Source organism: Anabas testudineus, chromosome 24, assembly GCF_900324465.2.
Source record: "Anabas testudineus chromosome 24, fAnaTes1.2, whole genome shotgun sequence".
Taxonomy (NCBI): Eukaryota; Metazoa; Chordata; class Actinopteri; order Anabantiformes; family Anabantidae; genus Anabas; species Anabas testudineus.
In genome coordinates this window covers 5,993,005-6,016,008 of record NC_046632.1, presented here as the reverse complement: position 1 = coordinate 6,016,008, position 23,004 = coordinate 5,993,005, and the positions used below count along the sequence as shown (strand labels likewise).

The 23,004-nt window shown below is 37.8% G+C and overlaps 1 protein-coding gene across 1 annotated transcript in view; it reads right to left on the bottom strand.

Annotated features, from left to right (window-relative positions):
- Nucleotides 1-23,004, bottom strand: part of atad2b (ATPase family AAA domain containing 2B) — a 56,375-nt gene that overhangs the window by 15,248 nt on the left and 18,123 nt on the right. The window contains exons 21-25 of the mRNA XM_026341244.1: nt 21,864-22,057; nt 21,591-21,750; nt 18,723-18,845; nt 16,392-16,520; nt 973-1,707 (exon numbers count right to left, since the gene is read on the bottom strand). Of these exons, the coding sequence (XP_026197029.1) occupies nt 973-1,707; nt 16,392-16,520; nt 18,723-18,845; nt 21,591-21,750; nt 21,864-22,057 (1,341 nt within the window). The remainder of the gene's footprint in view (nt 1-972; nt 1,708-16,391; nt 16,521-18,722; nt 18,846-21,590; nt 21,751-21,863; nt 22,058-23,004) is intronic.

The window sequence follows — 23,004 nt, the reverse complement described above, 5'->3', positions numbered from 1 at the left end:
TACTGGCTTATCTCTGAATTGAATACTACACTCCAGCAGAAAGAGTATAATGGCTCATGGCAAAGAAACAAAATATATGGCATCACGGAGTCAGAGAAGGAAGAAAAGTCAGCCAACAGAAAAAAAATGTCAGTATACATATCAGAGAGTATGGAGTGTCTAGAAAGGTAGTCAGAACTTTCAAGGGATCTGCAGTGTCTCTAGATATTTATCATCTGTGAAGCCAGGGTATAGTATATTTATATTGTGAATGACTTATGCTGCATTATTCATGTCCTCTGCTCTATTTTAAAAGTTAAACCAAGTGTAAATCAGAAGATCTAGATGATAATCAAAACATAATTAAGTGGTGGGCTAAGCACTCAATGTGGAAAAAACAGGAAAAATCAAATTAGCAAGTTAAATTAAGAGACAAACAAGGAGTTGAGATCTTGTGGCTCTTCTCATTTAAAATGTTCTTTCAGACACAGTTCAAACTTAAAACATCTACTAATGAAAAAAAAAAATGTTGATGATAGCATGTCCTAATATTTTAAGTAAAAACATATGCTCAGCTATTTCACCCTAGACAGCAAAGGTTTACTTCATTATGCATCACTAAGCAAACTACATTAGATACAAAAGTAAAGTTACTCAAAAAAAGAACAGAGGTATGGTGACAGATTTCTCAAGTTTTAAGTTTCACTTAATATTTTAAAAAGTCCCTCTTGGTTATCGCTCAGCAGTAAAGAACACAGTTTCTTCAAAATCTTATCAAATGTCCTATTAGGAAAGCCATTCCATGCCACAACTTCTTAATAAGAAACAGCACCAAATTTAAATTACTGAGACTGCTTCTGAGTTTTTGGGCTTGTGATACAAGGAATATCTACAGTCCAAAGCTGCAGCAGAGACAAAACTGCCACCATCACTTAGACAGGGACAGAAAAAGCACTATGTTCCAGTTAATCAAATGCCTAGATAACTTTGTACCTTCTATATCTTGTTCTTCCTCAGCACTTTCTATTGTAGCCCTCCCATCCTGGAGAGGGTGCTCCTGAGTTGGATGGCTCTCATGTTTGTTTTTGTGCTCTTCCTGTTCTGGCTTGTTAGAGCCTTCACCTGCACTCTGAGGAGTCCTTTTCTCAGCCTCATTGTTCCTCTTGAAGCTCTGTGAGTCCAAGCTGTCCATTGACTCACTTCCATTCACACAGTCCACTTGTGATACAAGGAGTGTGTGCTGGGGCTGAACCTCAGCATCTGAAGACTTGGACATTTTAATGACAGGCTGGAAGTCAGTCTGCTTGGTCTGGCTATCCCCGTGTGCCTCTGCATGAGAAATGCCTCTAAGGAATTGTAGGTCAGTCTGTTTCTCTCTGTTCTCAGTATCTGCCTCTTTGGCTGAGGGGACCTCCTCCTCTTTAGGTGTTGGCTCTTCACTACGTTCACTGGCACATGAAGATTCAGCAGGAACTGTAACACGGGGCTCATTGGAGCTCTCCTCCTCTGTGGAAGGGGCTTGGGGATGGTGGCCATTGGGCTGGGGGCCCATGGTATCACAAGATGATTCTTCATCCTGTGTCAAACATGAGTCACTAGGCCCTGCAGCTTCCACTTCTGCTTCATGTTCCTCCTCCTCGTCTTCTGTTCCTTTCTTGTAATTCTTCTTTTTACGGATAATGCCCCGTCCCCAAGATGGCCGTCGGCGAATCTTTCTCTTTATATGATCTATGATGGAGAGAGGAAGGAGAGAAAACAAGAGAGGAAAATGTGAGCACTAAACCTTCACACTAAAGTATTATTCCAGACAGATGTCCAAGCAGCTGATTCATATTACCAACATTCAAATCATTCTGCACCTTCAAAAGTCATTACTTCTCAAGTAACAATTAACTCCCTCTTAATTGGGGCAAAATATAGATCTTCATACTTCATAGCAAATGCCCAATACACTCTTTGAAATTCTACACAAATTAACATGCATACCAGTCCAACAATTCTCTGGGGCAAGAGGTTGCATTCCTACACACAGAGCTTACTAGATGAATGCATTTAAATCTGGACATTTAGTTTTTCTTAAAAAAGTAACAAGCAGTGTGGGACCACTATTGTAAGGAAGTAGCTCACAGAATCAGCAGTGCTGCTATTTCATATATGTTGGACACTTACAGAAGGTGCTTGGGATTTTAAGATGGGGAAAACCAAAGCTTGCTTGCTGAGAATGCAGTAAAAGTGTCACAGCAAGCAAGCCAAAATGCTACATGCAGTTAAAGTTTAAGGCATTTGCCTTAATTTACTGATTTTCTAGAATGATACATGGAGATAGAGCCTAGAGCAACAAAGTCAGAGAGAAGGATAGACGCAAAGAGAAACACAAGTCAGCTTCCTAGAGACATGAGTATTTGAACCTGACAGTGACTGTTACTGCCATGACCCATCAGTGAGACACACACCCTAAACCAAAATCAGCCAAAAGATCCTCAGAGCTTAAAAGCAACTGTTGAATTCTGTAAGGAACACAGATACTGTATAACTCGGAGGTTAATTAAAAGGTATTCCATAACATCCTAGCAATGTTAGTTCTGCCAAGGTCCAAAGTGGAATCATATGCAGAAGCATATAGAGGCCTAGCTCTCAAAGCAATAATTGATCAAAACTCCTTAAGTTGGTATACAATGATCTTACTGTACACTGTATTGTGAGCAAAGCTCTTTACCTTAGTAATATTGAGAGCCCTCGTGATATAATCTGTATTTGCGCCACATTTCCCACAACTACTGTATATGAACAGGCAAACTCAGATAAGAAACTATGATATGCCTGCATGCTGCCTGTCAAATTTCCTCTCTCCACCAATGCTTTTAGCCATGGCTCATCTTTCCACTCTACAGATGTGATTATACACACTGCACAACAGAAGATAGAAAATGACATCTTACATTAAGTACTTGTTTGTAATGTGGAGGGGAAAAAAAAAAAAAATACAGCCTCAGGGTTACTGGTATTTTTTCCCCTAGAAATGCAAAACAAAGGGTTAAATAGTCAATCAGTAGTTGCTGATGGGCTCCTTTTCAGTAAATGTGTTCTCTAGTGACCCCCTTAATGGCCAGCAAAGCACTTCCTGTCAGCCACAGCCAGCACACCAGACGAACCATAGGGGAATGGAGTATACTTGGTGCCAGCTAACGCTGTAAAATAATTGTACCAACAATTTGCATGTATTTATACAGAAGCTAGATTTGTGTGTGTACTACATCTTATGACACATATTTTTGAGAACATTACAAAATGGTACTATTGTACTGGTAAACCTCACAAAATTATGTATAATAAATAATAATAATAGTAAATACACTACAAAAAAAACTCCTTTTCATCACAGCACAACACCAGTCAGCTGGACATCAGTTATATAAATCTGTCTATTTAGGAAGCATGAGTGACTGTCAATAATTGACTTAATGACTTGACCTTCAAATGAAAGTGTCAACAGGAAAGGAGAGGCAAGACCAAGACAGAACCAAAAAAGGGAGTGGTCTCCTATGTGCTGGCCACAGACAACTACTTTTTCCTTCTCTTTCCTGACTGATTCTGCTCAAGTGTTGTTTTTTGCTAGTGTCCTTCTCACTATTACAATAGCATGAGGCAGTATCTGCAGGTTGCACAGGTAATCCAGTGCAAAACAAAATATGTGCAGACACGAGGAACTCCAAGTCATTGCCAATAGTACTCTGACTGCTGTGATTATCAGACTTAAAGCTTTTCTCAATTTTTTGAGCAGGGCATATCTAGATTATAAAGGAGAATATATACATTTGTTGTGTCTCTTAATTTGCAATGCCTCAATTCTCACATTACATCTGAAATCCATCTTTGCCTGGCTTTTTAAACTCCAACTGGCATGTGCTCAAGTGCTGCCTTGAAATTTTCACTGCACTCTCATTTTATCACAAACCAAGTGTCCAAGCATTGCTCAGACTAAATCTGTCATCACGCTAGGGGACTAATGGATACCTTTCAAAAACAAAGCTGCTAGCATTCGGCATGTGCAGAACAATGACTTAGGGAATCAAAGAAAATGACTACCGGTCCCTGATATATATTCCAAAAATATCTACACAGACCGGTTTTTAATATACTTGAAGACAGGACAGGAACTGGTCAGTACTCCTTGTAGAGGCCAGAGCTGGAGAACGTAAGACACATGTCCATGCCAAGGCCTCCCACAACTGACTATCATGCTCATTTGTCATAATGCCCTCTCAAGTGAAGACAGGGGTTCTGGGAGGTTTTGTTTTAAGGTGGGATGCAGCTTTGGTCTTTGCTTCCTTACAAACGGATCTGGAAAGAAGTGACAGCCACAGGGTATGGAGCAAGCAAAGAGCACAATTCTTCTTCAGAAGTGACTGGCACATGGGATAGCAACCTTGTTGTAAGTGGGAGACTGAAAAAAAGAAAACCTGCCAGACATCTTGGATATTTCTGAAGGCTGGCATCCCATCAATTACGCTTCTTTGTGTGAGAACATATCTCTTTCTCAACTAGTTCGAATGCTCAGTTTTCACCACGTTTTCTTTTTTAATTATTTAACCTTCAGAATTTAGATTTCATTTAGAACTGTCACCTTGCAATGTCCAGCAATTAGTCACTGCATGGCTCTTCAATTTTACTAGAGAAAATATTGCTTTTCCAGGCCAAGTTATACAGTGGCAAGAAAACGTATGTGAACCTTTTGGAATTTCATGGTTTTCTGCATTATTTGTTTTAAATTGTGATCTAATCTGTGATGTCACACTTTGAAGCTACTTCAAGTAGTCTACTACTACCACTACTTACTAAAAAGAACATTGCTGCACACCTAAAGTTTGCCAAAGAGCACACTGCACAGCAGTATTGGTATTAATCAGTAATTAAGTCCAAGGGCCTACATGCTTTTTACATATCTATCACTATTAGGTTTTCATGGTTGTTCTTAATAAAGAATTTTTGTGTTATTATTTTAGGCACATTATATTTATTAATACCCTTGGCTCGAAGATCAGATCACGTTTCATAACAAACTAATGTAGAAAGTCATAATAATTTGAAAAACTCATATTTTTTCTTGCTATATATTCACATTTCTTTAGTATATTGTGCCTTTTATCAAAACACAGCCAAGTGCAGGCAAAAATCATTACTGTTATTCTGAAAAATAATTTTGAGGATAGATAGTTAGTTTCTTTCACTTCTCTTTTAACCTTCTCTAGATACCACAGTATTTTTTATTTTTACACAAACAAACCACACCATAATTCAATGAAAGAGGTCTTACTAAGGTCAGCTATGACCATCAGAGCTATTGAGCATTGTATTTAGGGTGGAAAAGGTGAGCCAGAATGACAATAAGTGACTCATCATAGTCCAATCTTAAATAATGCATGAACATTTTTAGAGCATGAACAGCCAACCACTGAGGGTGCAGCAAAGAATAAAAGGAATTAGAGAACCAGTGCACTTTGTATTAATTAAATGTGCCTAACCCATACAAGATTCAAGTAGTGGCACAAACATTTCAAGCTGCCATCACAGATATTTGTCAGTATGTGGCACATTTGCACATGCATGCACACGTGGACAAATACAACTTTAGAGAGCAGAAAGCCCCAGGAGACATATCTCCAAATTGCAGTACCAGCAAGTATTAAATAAATAAATCAGTCCAGTGACACTGATGGACCATTGAGCTGCATACTTGTAATGCCTCTGGGTGGAATTGTGAGTAAGTGTGTCTGACGCACAGATTTTTTTATATAATAATTTGTTGCACTGAATATCAAATCACAACTCATCAAAACAGTTATATCCAGTATTGACGAGAGGACAGGGAGAAAATGTTGATGCAAAAACTGATATCTTTAATATTGTCCTAAATGTTAGACATTTTCTCTGCACGGGTATATATGGCCAGGCAGGATCAAAGTCTCTAAAGCACAGTAGCCCAAAATTCTTCTCAGTATGTTCCAGATTTGTTTCTTAGTGTTTCCCACCCAGAGTTTATGCAAGTATGTCTTTTTCACTTAGCTTTTTTTTTTTTTTTTTTTTCCATCTGTCTAAAAGAACCAAAAACTGTCCGTATTAGGTAATGGGTATAACTCTGTACCACCTCTGAACAATCAGAGAGGACTGGGTATCTCTCTTTTAATCTAGTTCCATTATTGTATAAAAACATAATTCACAAATAAAGCCATTTTCATTACAAACAACCTGAGCTTGTGAGTATTACAATTTTACTACTAAATATACTCTGATGCTTTTTATATTCAAAACCTGTGGTGCACAAATAAAGCAAATCAAGTAACATCAACAGGTCAACATTTTTCACAGTGGTCTGGAGAATCCCACAGTCTAAATCAAAATTATCTCTTAACCTGGACAAATGTGCCATTATCTTCTAATCTCCTTAATATAGATTCTGTCATAGAACATATGTTGAATATACAAATGGTGTGTTGTGGTGCATTTTTAATGTAATAACCATATGACATTTGTGCACTGCAATATGAAACAGATTACAGTTTAAACAATGCAGACTATCAACCTCATCTTAGACTCAAAGCAGAAATTAAGGAAAATTTTAAACAACCTTAAAATTACCTTTTTAAATGTTTGTTCAACAAGGGTTAGAATGCGTTTTGTATTGTATTTTAGTATTTTGTAACTATTGTTTTGAATAATTTATTGTTTATGCTTATAATTTTCATTCTTATGTTTAGATGACTGTACTCAATTACTAATCTGTTTCTCTCATTGTAACAAATAGGCTTTGCGCATGATGCCACTTAAATATAGTATGTTATAAGCATAGTCAAAGCACAACTCAGCATTAAGCTCTATTTTTGTTATCCTGGTTTGCTAGAATTGATTGGAGTTAGGGTCTCAATTTTGTAAAATGAAAGAAGAATTATTAGTCCCTGCTCTCATTACCTACACTTATTGTGTCCCAATCTTAAAAAAAGAATAACACAAACTTTATATAAATAAAATAAATGTAATTTATATACGTGTGTTGTACATGTATACTGTGTAGAGCTAAAAACAACTAAATTTATTTTGTATTTGTATATTTCAAGCAGACCCACTGTACTGACAGTATATCCATGGTTCTAGGATATCACAATCATCAATATCTATATAGACACAGGCATCCAAAAATTGGCATTTATCATTCAATTATTTATTATACCCTGGATGAGAACAAATAAAATGTCTGCATCTGTGCTCAGAGACATCCGTTTTTGTTGCTATGTTTCATTTTAAAAAAGAAGAAAGTAAGGTTTCTAAACAAGGCTCTGCTGTGGTTATGCTATAGCACAAGTAATAAGACATTTTCCCAAATGTATCCCTACTTGAATGTTTCAGAATTATTCTCTACGCTTTAATTAGCCAAACCCCAAAAGCTATATGTCTTTAGCCATCACCGCTGAATAAATTTATTATTATTATTTCAGTGGTTCCTAATAATTTTAACTAAATTAATAATTTTAATTTTTCCCTTAGGAATAAACACGAGACATTAGTTAAAAGACAGGTCAAAAGAATCACATCTTTAAAAGGTAATATAGTATATGCGATGAGCATGTATAAATAATGATTTTTATGTGATACCTTTACCCTGTTGAGCAAGCAATAACAGAGAAATTCTCCATTGAAAATTCAAAGCATAGGTAGAGGTTAAATTAGGACTATATATCAGATTGGCCTCAAGCCAAGTGTAATTTCAAAGGGCTTCCATTAAGTTGATCTCAATTTATCTCAAGTATTAACCCAGCAATTCATGCACAAGGTAACCAGCAATTTCCAACCAGTAATTTAAGGCTACAAATAATGATTATTCCTAATACCCATCACAAATTTCTAAAAACTATTTAAAATTACTAGTGCCTGACCAAAAAAGAACAATGTCTTGCTGTTGATCGAACAATTGTTGCACCTCTAAACTTATATATAAATAAATATATATATATATATATATATATATATATATATATATATATATAGATATAGATAGATATATATATATATATATATATATATATATATATATATATATATATATATATATATATATATATATATATATATATATATATATATATATATATATATCCCACACCCACACCGGTTTCTCTCTGACCAGAATAAACCACATTTAATTTGAGAATTTGAACTAAGGAGTACATGTATGCAAAAGAAGGAGTGAAAAGCAAACAGGAGGAAAAAATGGTGATCACAATTGCAAATGCTTGCTTTTTGAAGACAAAGACAGCCAGAAATGTTGTTATGGTAACACAGAGCTTCAGGGTCTTTGGGTCATGAAACGAAGACAGCTGTTTGTCACCTGATGTGACACTTCACACTGACGGTTAATGAAATGTCTAGATCAATAAATGATCCCATCCTTGCTTCTTGAAATGAAGGAGATCAGTCACTTCCCTCAATTGCTGTGTCACCTTTTCTATTTTCCTCCTTCACTCTATTTCTCTCACATTAAGGCCTACATAACAATATCACGGTGCCTTCCCTTAAGGTTGCGAAACACTGTTTAAGCCTGAAAACGTATTAATTTATTTTACACATGCCTGTTATATTCATATGTATGTGGTGTGTAGCAAAAAAAAATAAAAGGGTGCATTTACTGGCCCACACACTTTGACATCAAGTTAATCTTTTCTAATACATATAAACTTTCATGTAACAGAAAGAAGCCGTGTGAGTGGTTTAAATTATCTTTAATGGATGGATGAACCCAACAGATTACACAAGCTGTCATCCTGCTTTTTAAAACCAATAAATTTGCTTGTTTTTAAAACTGAATTTGAAATATGTCAATAAAACCATTTCACAGAGCTCCAAGACTATTCCAAGGTAGCACTGTTTTGTCACTGGTATGGGTAAAATCACTAAATAATGTGCAGCAGGCCACTGTACTTTTTTTTTTCCCCCTTCTAAGGGTAGCAACCTTTTTTAAAAAGCAACAAGGTCAAGTTGATACAGCATTTTCAAAACTTGTCATATACAAATAACGACTGACTAAGTCTTCATTTTATATTAATACAAATGGGAAATGTAGTTACAATGTGGAGAAACTAAATATCGGATTCAGTCACTATTTGTCTCTTCCTGTCCTCTCTGCTGCTCAGTAAATGGCCAGTGAGATCACTGTGCCCATGGTGCCCTCTTCTCAGAAGACAGATATGCCCTAATGCACCAGCAGCTCCAAGTACTGTTGAAGATGTCAGCCTATACACACACGTACATACAAAGCAGGAATATCAAATCCTTCTGGGGGAAAGGTCTGTCACCCAAGGCAAAAAAACATGCATACAGACAAGCTGGGCAGGAGTAAAGATATATGCACTGGTTTGCTCATTTTGACTCATATTTAAGGTATAACACCACTTGTTGAAGAGGGAATATAGGCACTGCAATGTGACAGTATTTTTACAACCTCAAATTCAAGAACAGCCACAGTTTTCTTTCTATAAGATAGGAACCATATTGGTAAAAGGTGATATTTTGGGCTCATGTAGAAAATTTCAGGTTTAGTGGCAATTGTAGTGAGTATTTACAGTTTAGTGGCTGAGTGTTATGCCTAACTCCACAGTATGTAGAGGTGATGAAACTGACATTTCTTTATTAATTAAAAAAATGTAATTGCCCAATTTAAGATAACTTGCCATGTGACATAATTTACAGAATTAATAATAGCCCCAATGGCTTTTGTTTTGTTCGATTTCTCCTGGATATAACATTACAGTTGCTTGCCGACACTCTACAGACCATCAGAAGCCATGATCTGGAGGTGTATCATACTCACTGTGAAGAACAGTCATTGTACTTTGCTGGAACTCTTACACTTGTTAAACTGATTAGATTAGACAGCAATGAGATACCATGTGAGTCTGTTAAGGGATTTAGGTCATCTAAGCTATATAGGACTCGAAAGAAAAGCATATTAAATTAGACATTGTTTACATAGGGACTCTTTGCTATACAAAACCAGTTATTCCTTTTATTTACTGACTTTTTATATATGCAGTCACATGCATGATGTCATATTATCATAGCAAATTACCAAGTTTACCCGCTAAGCTTTCAAAAGTTATATTCTAGAGTCTCCTTCTGTTAAAACCACATCAAACAATGTTTTAGTGTTATGATTATGGATTGGTGCTGCATCTGAGATAGTATGGAACTAACAAATTAGGGCCGATTAGATTAGATTTTTGTACATTTTCACCTTCACCATCACCTTAGATTTAAAAAAATCATATAATGTGGTAGAACCAAATATGTAAGTTGTATGTAATCAATTCTTTAATTTTCCAAGTTTAAAATTTTTCTATTTTGAAACTGTTTGTTAATAATTAATTACATAATTTGTGGTGTTGTTGGACCAAATTGCGTTTGCTAGTTGTCCGTGTATGGATGCATACCGACATGTCTCAATTTAATGGTTTTCTTAAGCTGCCAGACCTGCGAAGGTCTGTGTAAGAGAGAGAGCGAGAGAAGAATTTAGAATTTGGTGTGATGGTTCCACGGCAACAGAATAGAAACAGGGGTCATAAAACAGTTAGAAGCTATTAATCTGTTTTCTTGAAACTGAATGTACATTGTTTAATACCCCCTAACATATTGTCACAGATAGGATGGCTTGATAAATAACAGTCAAGTCTATGAAGGCTTGACTTTGGCTATGTGGTTCTGATGAGTTACATAACTGCCCTCGACACTTATGACAAAACATAATAAGTGGTTAGCTAGAAAGGGACAAAAGTGCTGACAGAAAATGCATCTCATCCCAGGGTTTAATGGAGATGTGGCAATATGTCTGTATAGCAGCGATTCTAGGAGTAATTTGATGTAATTAACAACCCAGTCCGCATGCATTCCTGTTCTTAAGTCGCCTAATGTGACTCTTGTCATTTAATGTGGAAGTCTCTTTAAGAGTTCCGACTGATGAGAATGAATGGTTGAGTTTGTGTTTAGGAATATCCATCAGTATGCAGACATTAGGTTAGCCATCATTATTGGAAAGATAAAATAGCAATATTAGTGCCAAAAATGGCAATAAATGGAAAACATCTAAAGCATATATAAAGCATATGTCTACAAATTTTTGAGACAATGCAACTAACAGTAGTTAGTTAGTTGCAACTAACAGTAGTTAGTTGCATTAAAAACACAATGTGGGGGGAAATGTATTTTACATTAGACAACCAGTAACTGAAATACCAAAACATAATGATATTCAAATAGATGGAGTTATATAAGATAGTCACATTATAAATAGGTGGTTCTTAAAAGTAAACAGATAGCAGTTGACTTTCCATCAAACTGGGTTTCAATAGTGCAAAACATAACAAGGATCTCACCAACGAATGCATAAGTCATTCAAACTAATCAAGCTCTAATATATCATGTTTGTGCAATTGTTCAAGCCTATTACAACTTATCAGAACCAGACAGAGAGAGAGAACGCACCCCATTAGGTTGTGCAGCATTTACTAGCTTCTGATGTTTACTGAAATTGACTAATCAACTGCACTATGGTAAAAACAATGAGAGTAAAAGCCCAGGAGGCCCTGCATAATTTTCTGCCTGTAGTACAGCCTAAATGCTGAGTTGTTGGACTGTTCTTTAGTGCTGAGAGAAAAGCGAGGCGAAAAGCACAGCACCAGATCCGCTTTAATTGGAATAGCAGGCCAGCCAATCGTTTCTGAAAATCTAAACCATCTACCACCCATAGAAGCCTATGAATGTAATTTGTGATGGACAGATATGCGTACAATGAAAACACAATCTAAAAACAATGAATGCCATTTGAGGTCTAGCCAACACACTAACTAGCCATTTAGATGGTGCATGTAAGGTGTTTAGCCTTCAGGTAAAGAGAAAGCGGATGTAAAATGATAAATTACCAAAAGAACACTTTTAAACAGTTACACCTATACATTTGTAGTATTTTACATGCTCACCCTGCCGTAGATAGCACTGACAGCTTTTTTGAAAGCCAATAATCATTTATTATAATGAGGTTTTGCCTGCATTATAACTCCTTCTGTCGAGCATTCAGAAGCCACCTCCTGTCATTCATCTATGCTCACTTATTCTCTCTTCTACCTTGCCATCACCTTTGTAACATCCTTGGCCAAGCACAGCTTGTAGTCACTGAGCATGCACAACAGTAATAAGCATCAATGCTCAGTCTTTCCCATGCAACTCTGAGGCTCACTTCTTTCAGGCAGAAATGTAAGTTGTTTACAATAATATACTGTATATGATTATCTGCACTGAACAGTAATAAAAGAAGACATTAAAAACCTGCAAAGCGGTACACCACCTGAGCTTATCGACTGTTACACGTAGCATGAACTATGCATTGTGGTAAGCAGGTAGTGAAAAGACCGTCAGACACAGAATGAATCTTGAGAGACACTAATGCTGATGTCAGCTCATCTGCACCCTAAAACAATAAATGGAAGCAAGAGGCATCATGGATGATTTTACATTCATTTCATGCTTGGTGCCACAATGATCTAAGAGGCATCTGTGCCCACAAAATGGCAGCTTATGCTCAGTGCTTATTTGCTCAGGGCTTTGCATGGATTTTATTAGTGAGTGCCTCAAAGTGTAAGACTGTGCAACGCAAAAGTGTTTTCAGCTAGTGGCCAAGAAGTAGCTTGAGGAGAATCAGTGTCCAGTTCTAATAACTAATAACATCACCATCTGAGTTTCAGACAAGATGCTTTGTTGTCTACCATTAACCACGAGTACAATTACATTTTTAGTCCCCATGAAGCTAAAGAGATCTTACATCCACAGAACACAAGGAAATTATCACCATACTCCCTTCTGAAATACTGTACACAAGTGTTTGTGGTGAATGCAGGGTAAACCGAAACATGACTTCTGATATAAAATAAATACTGAAAGAAGATAGTCCAGTTTGAATATAGGAATCCATTAGTGTAAAGACCTATAATTACATTGTCCTTTCCAATTTTCAAATTGCTAACACAATGACAAAAAACAAGCAAGAGGAATAGGAACGGAACAGGTTCTTTCTTTAACCTTTGCTGTAAGATTTAAATTAAATGTAAAATATTAGAATTACAATTTAAGAGTATAGCCTATGTCCTTGTAAACAGGCAAGGTGAAGATTAGAAAATCAAGTTAAGAGATGTGTCTTCAACAGTGCTTTTTATTTCCTAAATGAAAAGTGCCTTCTAATTAATCTATTTCCTTTTGCCCTGTGAGCATCACAGCATGCTACAGGCTGTGTGCTTGCTGACCTTTTGTCCTACGCAAAAAAGAATTTTCTGCACTTCAGCATAACTACTTCAGCTTGAGGTAAAAGGAGGCAGTGGAGTTTATTATGACTTTAAATATTCCATCAAGGTCTTGTGATGGATTGACACTGGCAATAGGGAGAGGAGCTGTCCATTTACTATGATGTCAGATACAAGGCAGGGTAGAGGCAAGACGCAGCAGTGCTCCATCTACATGAAAGCGGCCTGGTGGCTGTTGCCTTGGGCATGCTATTGAGTGACGTGGAGGACACATTATGCAGTGCCTGCATTATTATTCGATTCTTCCACAAACCGTTCAACAGTTGAATAAGGACAATTTTGTCAACTGGCAGTGGAAAAACACTGGTGAACCATGCCAAAGAAAAAGTAAAATGAAAATCACACACACACACACTGAACAACTTAAATGCAAACAAAAAAGGCAGCATACCAATTAAGTCTGAGTATGACATTTAAGGAAAAGAAGAGAATTATAAGACACTGATATTTAGTAAAGCAATCAATAGCATATGCCGCCTGACTGTAGAAAACCCCCAAGCTAATTTAGCTTTCAAAAACAGTCATGAGTGAAGTGAATGAGAAAACCTGAGGTGGTTTTATAATAATAATAAATTAAAGGACGACACTATGTGAACCGGATTCTTGTAGTGATGCACTACAAATGAAGCCAGGGCTGTGGCCCAGGAAATGGGCCTTGTGTTTTCTGCTCTTTATGGGAAGGACTAGCAGGATAAAAGAGGAGGGTTGAGGGATGGGCTGTGAGAAATGCGGAACAGTGAAAGCATGATAGAGCCATCTACACAGGCAAACTGAAACCACATTCTTCTTCCCGTGCATTAACAGCAGCAAGCCCTCCCATCTTACTACTCCGAGTGACCTGGCATTAGCAGGAGCGCCAGCTGCTTTAGCCACCTACATCTCAGCAGCTGGGCTTATCTACAGCCACTGCTTTTAACACCTGATTCAGAAATATCCTTAGCCTTCAAAAATCCTTTCGCGTAACTTTCTTTCTCCACGGTTCCAAATGCTGCATCTCATCCCTACTACCACTCTCCATTATATTTGAATGTCACAGGCAATTCTAAGCTCTAGGCAAATGGAAAAGAAGCATGGGGGGGGGGGGGGACAGACAGACAGAGAGGTGGCCCAGACAGATAAAAGCCCCATAGTACAGTAGATACCAGAACAGCTCCAGACAGGCTTCCCCTGCAGGTAATGATTTAGGATAACTTTAACCTTCAAGTATACTGACCCTTCCTCAGAAGTGGGAAAGAAAGGGCAAACAACCTCAGGATGACCTGGCTGCAGTTAACAATTTCTTTTGAGTAATGGTACATGAATTGGCATCTCCTTCATCACATGCACTGAGCTTTGATTATGAGCTTGTGTCATATCAAGACATAACTGACTCTGTGATCAATTAGCTTAATAGCTGCCTTGCTGAGGTGCTCCAGGTGAGAACTGGCTGCCAATGTCATAAATTAATCACCTTAGTTAGCTTAATTAATTAAGCCTCTGGTGGAAGCTGAGACACACTCTAGGAAGAAGTTCTAAATTAGTGGTCTGCATCTGTGACATTTGGCTGTGTATATAAAAAGTGGAGCTAAAAGTAACAGGTAAATGTACAGGCCTGCTGTTAACTGGCTCCCTTAAAGAGGAAGATGTCTGTCAAGTTTACATAATTATTTCCATAGCTTTTGTTTTTTGTTTAAAATTTTTACTATGGTTTTTTGTATACATCTCGACAGCCTAATGAATCAAATTTCAAGTTATAACCTGACATCCAAACTGGATATAGTAAACTAGATTGAAAATACAATGAAGAAAAATGGTACAATTAAATCATACATTTTCACAACGGCTTTTTCCTGGACGAACAGGGCAAGATAAATAGAAGTGAGCTCAAGACTTAGACGTGCCCAGAGTCTCACAGTATTTATGGTAGCCAACACAGGCCCTCATCTCTCAAGAGGGGACCCATCTCCCTGGGAGATGGAATGGTTTACCCACACAGCAGGGGTTCTATTAGGGATGCTCTCATGAGAGACATGCACCACCTTGTGTCTGACTCCTGAACTACACATACTTCAGTACTTCATAAATCAGTTTAAACCTTGGCTAGAAAGACATCATTAGAAAGCTGACTTTTTTATGTCACAGAATATGTCACTTCACATTCCACATCCTTTACATAGGTTATGTACGTCTTGTAAATTATGTTTAGCCTACTCCATTTTCCATATTTTGCCTGATATAGATGCTAAAGGGCATTTTTCAGATAATGTATAAAACCCACCTCGTTACTCTGATCCGCCACATGCCCAGCCCCGTTTGTCACAAGTGGCCATGCTCATGTTCTGAGTGGTTAGGAGAGAACAGCTTTGCTAACCTGGCTGCTCACTGTGTTGCACCTCCACTGCTATATGTATGCACATGTGTGCAGGCAGGTGTACAGCATCACGTACATCTATCATTAGTCACCTTGTTTAGATAAATATATTGTAAACAGATGTGACAAAAAGTATTCATATCTTTACACCTGATTAAAATAATTATACTGAGTTTTAAAAGTACATAAAAGATTGGTATAGATGCCTATATAAATGAAAATAGACCCAAAGCAACTGCTGTGAGTTCTGATCTTAATTCAACTGAGCATCTTTTTAAAAAGCTGAAACAGAACAGCACCCTTCAAACCTGAGATAACTGGAGCAGTTTGCTCAAGAAGAGTGGGTCAAAGTACTAAGTCTCATTAAGAGCTACAAAAAGTGCTAGATTGCAGTGATTACCTCAAAAGAGTGTGCTACAAGATATTAGCTCACGATTTCACCCAATGCGAGTTTCATTTATTATACAGTATCATTGGCCAATATCTTACACCAAAAAACAAACCAATATGTTTATTTTATTAAAAACAGAGAGAGAAGAGAAAATAGTGGATGACAATTACTTCTGTGAGTTTCAATGTTCAAAACAAATTTTTTTTTTTTTTTTTTTTTAGTAAGGATAAAAGCACTTATAGCTGTGTGGTGTAAAAGACTGTGTCCAACTACTCACTAGTGGTGCACTGCTTGTCAGTGGCCTCGCCCTGAGTGCTGGTCTTGGCCTGCTCCTCTCCTGCAGTGTGATGCTTCCTTGTTGCCACGGTGCCCAAAACTGCCGTCAGCTGAGCTGGTGCCTGAAGGTCTGCAGTATCCACAGATCATAAGTTACCAGCAACAAACAAAACTCTTTGCATGTGCAAATGTAGCATGTAAAACTCTTACTGCTGACAGCAGAAAGTGTTTGTGTGTAAGGAGATTTGTGTATAAACACCAAACGACTGTCAAAGTAATTCGACAATGATAAAAATGTGATCTGACAAATAAGGATGACCAAAGGGTTGTGATACGGTGAGCAACAACATGTGGTACAATCACATGTCAATCAGCATAAATCAGCACAAGTATCACCACAAAAACTACAAAGATATTATTTGCATCTGTGTTTCCCTCAGAGAGCTTCAGCATGACAGAAATGACAAACAGAAGTGGAGCGAAGAGACATTCAAGTCTCTCAAAATTAAACATTTAAGTTTTAGCATCAAGTGATTTTTATGTTTTCGTCAAATTTATCACAGCTCCTTTCATCTGGTCACGGAGAAAAAATTCCCCCCAAATGCACTGTAAGTTTTGAACACTGCTGCTACTGGACATCATGCAGTCCAGAGCTAATTGATAGTTTTCAGCAGGACCTTACTGCAAGATGAAATATTTACACTTCTGTATTCCTCCTCTCAGGCAGTTGACTTCTGCTCCTGCAATATTCATTTAGCATCATGTGCTTTTAGCTGTTAAAGCAGAAATCAAAAGCAACAGAGTGACTTCTGGAAATTTGTGTTTGAATAAGTTTCACCACTTGACATGGAAAAGCCAGTCTTCTGTGACTGAAGTGAGAAGTCGATACACCCTCGGGGGATGGAATAGGGTGGGATTCTTTTAAAAAAAGAATGTAGGTTTTCTTTTGCAGTCCACATGTCAAAAGACTAAAAAAATAAACCAAACACAATCAGGACTGGCCAGAGTGCAAAAGAGGGACACGCATAGTGCAGTCTGGTTCAAAGATAAAAGATATTTCATGGGGCACTAGACACTTAGATGTGTTTCTGCAGTAGAAGAATTACTTTTTTTTCTCAAATTCTGTAAATACAATAACAGGAAGTTATAAAAAAGGATGTGGTTCTTCAATAAAAGTAGAAAAGCACAGTGTAGGTGTTAGATAACTTTGTGATTCTGTAGTCTTTGCTAAATGTTGCATAAATTTGCATCACTGACAGAAGGGACACAATGCAGTTTTCCTTCTAGACTTGATTGTGAGACAAGCAAGTGTGCCATTTTGTAATTTTGTGAAATGCTTGTACCTGTGTATATACTGTATATACACACACACGCACACACATCATTTAGAGATAAGTATACTGCTCATGACAAAGAAATTTATAAAGATAAAGAGATAAGTATATTTAAACATTGGTTTACAGTATATGGGTAATTTAGAGTGCCATTATGTGGACATTGTGTTCTGCCTCAATAAGTGTTAATTAGACTATTCCCATGTGGGCAAGCATATGATTACATGCCTTTGGGTTTCAATATTTGACAACTAACAAAAAATTCAGTACTTAAAAGCTTAGGCATATTACTTACTGATATCGCATGTGTGTGCTTCTATGTGCATAGGCCTAATCTAAATTTACCCTAAGTCCACTCATCACTGCTTGGGGGTGTTTGGGGAGTGTAAAGATGGAGAGTGCCAAGCAGACAGCTAGCACAGAAGGTACTGTCTGGAACACTGGAGCCTTGGGCATCACTCCTTCCTGCGTCACATACTCGGCACTAAAAACTGACTGAACCATCAAGTACTACTGGACTACCCTACTGGTTTTTATTTCTTATAGCAGGTTTCTAATCTATAAAATGACCTATCAATGGCTCTACAAAACTGAAAGAAGGAGAAAGTGCACAGCCAATATGGACTGGTTAGAGCTCATAATTAGATAAACAAATGCTTGTAAATTCAGTTTTTGTTTGTTTGCTATAGTTAAGTGGTATATTAATATTAAGCCTTTTCTACCACTTATAAAGTGAATACAACAATCTCTTGATAAATAGAGCAATGCAAATAACCCATATTATCAAAAACAGGGCTTACTAGAATGTATGTGTGGTAAATGACTGTGGTTTTCATGATTTGCTATGTTGTAATTAGCTATGTGTTTGGGCCTGCAAATGTTTACAGAGATATGTTCAAGAACAAGAAGTTTACTTTTAGGTACAATTGATTTAGTGTCCTATTTTAGTGACTGAAAAAAATATTACTGCCGTTTTTGCTTTGTTTTGTTTTTCTTACCCCTTTTCCTGCGTGCTTCTTTGATCTCTTCACACATCCGGTCAAACTCAGGGTCCAGCTCGGCAGCAAATATAGCATGGGCTGTATCCTTTAAACTGCATGCTCTGTGCCTGATCACCTTGTCTGAGAAAGGAGAAGACAGTGAAACCTATTATAAAACTTGTTCGAGCTTAATCTGTGCATATAAAGTCCATGCAGTAAGTTGAGTTTACCTAAATTCAAGCACAGTGGCTTTAAGTTGTTTTACTCCTGTAGAGAAAGAGCTATGACATGAAACACTTACAGTGGCCAAACAAACTATTCACCCCGGTTTGAAGTTTCCTAAATTATTTTGTTCAATTTAATTAGACTTTTTGGCTTTACATGAAAAAAGTCGGATTTTGACAAAACCAGCTAAATTAATTAAATATATAATCTGAAATCAAACAGCTTATCAGCGACTGGAAGAAAATTCTTTGGTCTGATGAGACTAACATTGAACTTTCTGGCCATTAGACTGGTCGCTATGATTTAGCATTAAGCAAACACAGCAAATCATCACAAACACACCATTCACAACGTGAAGCACAGTGGTAAAAGCATCATGCCATTTGGATGCTTCTTGAAAAAAAAGGCCCTGGAAGGATTTGTGAAGGTAGACTGTAAACTGAATGTAAAAAAACGCAATGTTGTCTGCATCAGGGCATAGGAGGTATTTCTTTTCTAGCAAAACAATAACCCCAAGAACATAGCCCAAGCTACACAAAAATTGGTCCACACAAGCCCAATGCTTTAATTGCTACCAAAAGTGCATCTACTATACTTGAAGCATTATTTTATTAGTAGCCATTACTGCAGGACGTCAGTTTTTCAGTTTGATGGTCCATGTTCACCACACACTAGCCTATTATATGTGTAAGGGAAAGAGTCGACAGCCACCCCATCCCACCCTACTGCATCTGTGAGAAAGGAGATGGTAGCATTTTCTCACAGTTTGAATAAAAAGGATAGAGCTGGCGTTGCTGAAAGTTTTCAGCAGGCAGAACTCAGTAATGCATGAAAGACTTTATATCACCACTTATAGTAGAAAGGTGGATGCAAACATATACTGTACAACCTGAAATATTTTTAAATGCATACTCTATCACACACACACTCCTTACACCTTAATAACTTATATATCTCTTTTCCTTAGATGTACGACAACATCATTAAATCCTCTTTTTTCCATGCTCCCACACCCATGGGGAAAGGGGAATAAGGCTGAGCTGAAGAAGCAGGCTAAAAGCATAGCCACTGTAAACAAGCCGCCTCTCATTATGGCAGGCAGAGGGAGAACAGAACAGGCAGAGAGTGGCAGAGGGGTCACAATCTGCCAGCTTCCTTTGTCTAATTGGAGGATGACTGCCTAATTGCGATGGAGGCAATCTGTGTGCATGTGAACGTGTGTGTGTGTGTCTTTCTCCTTATGCCTGAGTGTGTGTGCTTGCAATTGCATATATAAAAGCAAAAATGCCTATCATTGAAAGAGGTGTCAAAGGCCGGGTGGGATGCCGAGAGCTCATCAGCACCCTTATGGGCCCCAACTAACCTCCCAGTCTAGAACAGACGAGACCACACGGACATACAATGCTGTTCCTTCACAGTCCAAAGGTTGTTATCGCCATTTTTCTAAAGCAATAAAGAAGTATTTGTGGCACTGAGCCACATTAAGGAGCACCGAGACATTGCCCCTTTTTACATAACAAAGTAATTATTTAGCAAGGTGGTAAGGTAAAAGACAAGGAAGCCAACACAACTGTACATGGAGGACAGTAAAATAAAGATAGTGTGAAGGACAAGGAGAACAAGACCACTGAGGGATAATGAGGTTTTTTCCCAGCACTTTGCAAGCTGGTGTAGAACTTCCCAAACAGAATAATTGTGCATGGTCTGGGCCATATTCCCTGGGCCAAACACTGGAAGAGCAAGCAAGAGGCTTCGTTAGCCTTCTTTATTAAACTACCTAATTGCATTTTTTCCCTTTAGTGTATCATTTGTACACTCTGTATTCCAACAAATGACCCAGACCCTCTCCTGCAAAGAGAGATATGATTTATTCATTTGGGTTGGCAGAGAATTGCTTCCCATTAGTATCAGGGAGCTATATCCTTGCAAGAGAACCAAAGCAACTAAACGCGCATGGCGTGAATTAAAATGGTCACATCAATTGAATGGTCGGGAGAAGGCCTACTGTGTGCAGCTTTCAATTAACATCACAGTATTGCTGTTGAGGATTTCATTCTAGCAGAAAATACTTCCTCATACGTCCTCATTTACCATTTTATTTCTCAAATGTACACACAAACATGCATCTCTCTTTCTGGCCTTTCTCTGTCAAGCAAGTAAGTACCCCATTTAAACGGTAAGTATAAATCCAATTTATCAGTAAGCTCTTGCAAATAACAGGCTTGTTTGTTTGTGTGTGTTTGTGTGTCTTTGTGTGTCTCATAAGAGACACAAATGTTCTTGCATATGCAGCCTTCTTCAGCTACATACATAAAATTGCTCTATGCATTTCATTTGATATGGATTTCTGTCCATCAGAATATCAACTATCTGGATATTCTGTAATTTTACTCCTACGGAGGTCTTTTCAAAACACAGTAAGTGGTAAATCGTTACTTTTTATGCACACAATAACAGCCTAATGGAATACAACAATACACAACACACAGTCATGCTTATTTGAATAGTCTAATGCTAATATTAAAAAGATGCACTGTCTAAAGCAGACAGAGTAGGAAAGCAAGAATGTGACTAAATACACATACATGCATTTGTGTATATTACATGTGCATTAATGTAAAGTATCTTACATGTATATGCCAAAAGAATTTTCATTCTCACCTCCAGGGTCCTTGTCAGGATTGTATTCTAAAGCATTACTGCAGATGAGGTCTATATCCACAAGAAAGTCCTTCGCCGTCAGGTACTTGTGGGTGTCAATCTTAGTCATTACAGTGGACAGGTCCATGGGCTGCCGAATCACTTCTAGGTAGTCTGACACCTGACACGCAAAGAATAAGTCATTTTAATAAAGTCATAAAACTTCAGTGCTTTGTCTTTGTCAAACTATGAAACATAAGATTGGACCTAACCAACAAATTCAGTCCTCCTTACCTCCTCAATGTCAACTGGCTTGCTAAAGATGTTAAAACGTTTGTCAGTGGCCAGGCGCTTGGTCACATCCCTGAGAAAGAGCCTGAGCTCCCGTAATGTGTTCTCCTCCTGCTCAACCAAACGACGCTGTTCTTCTGGTGAGAGAACTCTAGGGCCTGGAGCTTCAGCCACTGGTAGTACCTCTTCACACCTCTCTGTTGGAAAATAAAGAAGAAAATAAGAAGCAAAAACCCAAGACCACTAACTAAATATTTTCACACCACTTCTGTCTAAAGGCAAGATCCAAAAAATTGAACACCAAAAAAGTATATCTGTAGGTTTGCTCATAGCTAAACAACAAAAACACAAAGGACTCAGCTATGGGCAAAATTACTACAACCAACTATGCAAAAATATAAACCCACAGCTAGCACACTGGTTAGACCACACATTTCCAGCAAACCTATTTCTTGACAACTTTCTTTTAACAACAATGCATATACAGTGTAGACCAAATATACTTAACCCATAAAAAATCTTTTAAACTTCTCAGAGTTGAAGAAAATAATGCAGCTACACTTCTTCCAAAACACAGGTTTTGAAATACACTAAGAAATGGCCTCTGGCCAATCACAGAGTGATGTAGCAAGGCAAGCACATATTCTCTCCTCCTCTCCCAAGACACCAGTCCTAGCCAAAGGCATCTGCCGACATCGTTAGGAAGGCTCCAAAGCACCTAAGGTTGCTTCACTCGCTAGCAGCAATCCAAACTGTGATTCTAATTATGGCTAATAGTGGCCCTCTTATCGCAATTCCTTTCCTTGCTTTTCTGCTGGCCTCTCAGTTAGGAACCAGACTTCTGCCTCAGTCAGGCTGGAACCCCTGTAGTGCGCTGGGCAAGTAAAGCAGGCGGTCTCCCAGCTTTCATCAATGAGAAATCAGTGGATGAACGCTCTGACCCATTTCCATTTGAAAGCTCAAGTGGACAGTTCTCTCATACTGAATTGGATCAGAGGGCTAGGACTGGGACTAACAGGTCATTGGAGGGATGGATAGGGGTATGGTGTGGCCGTTTCTGATGTGGTTGAGATATAAACATGACTAGGAAAATATAGATTTGACATTGGAACAGCAGATAAATTTGATTAAATATTTTTAAGTG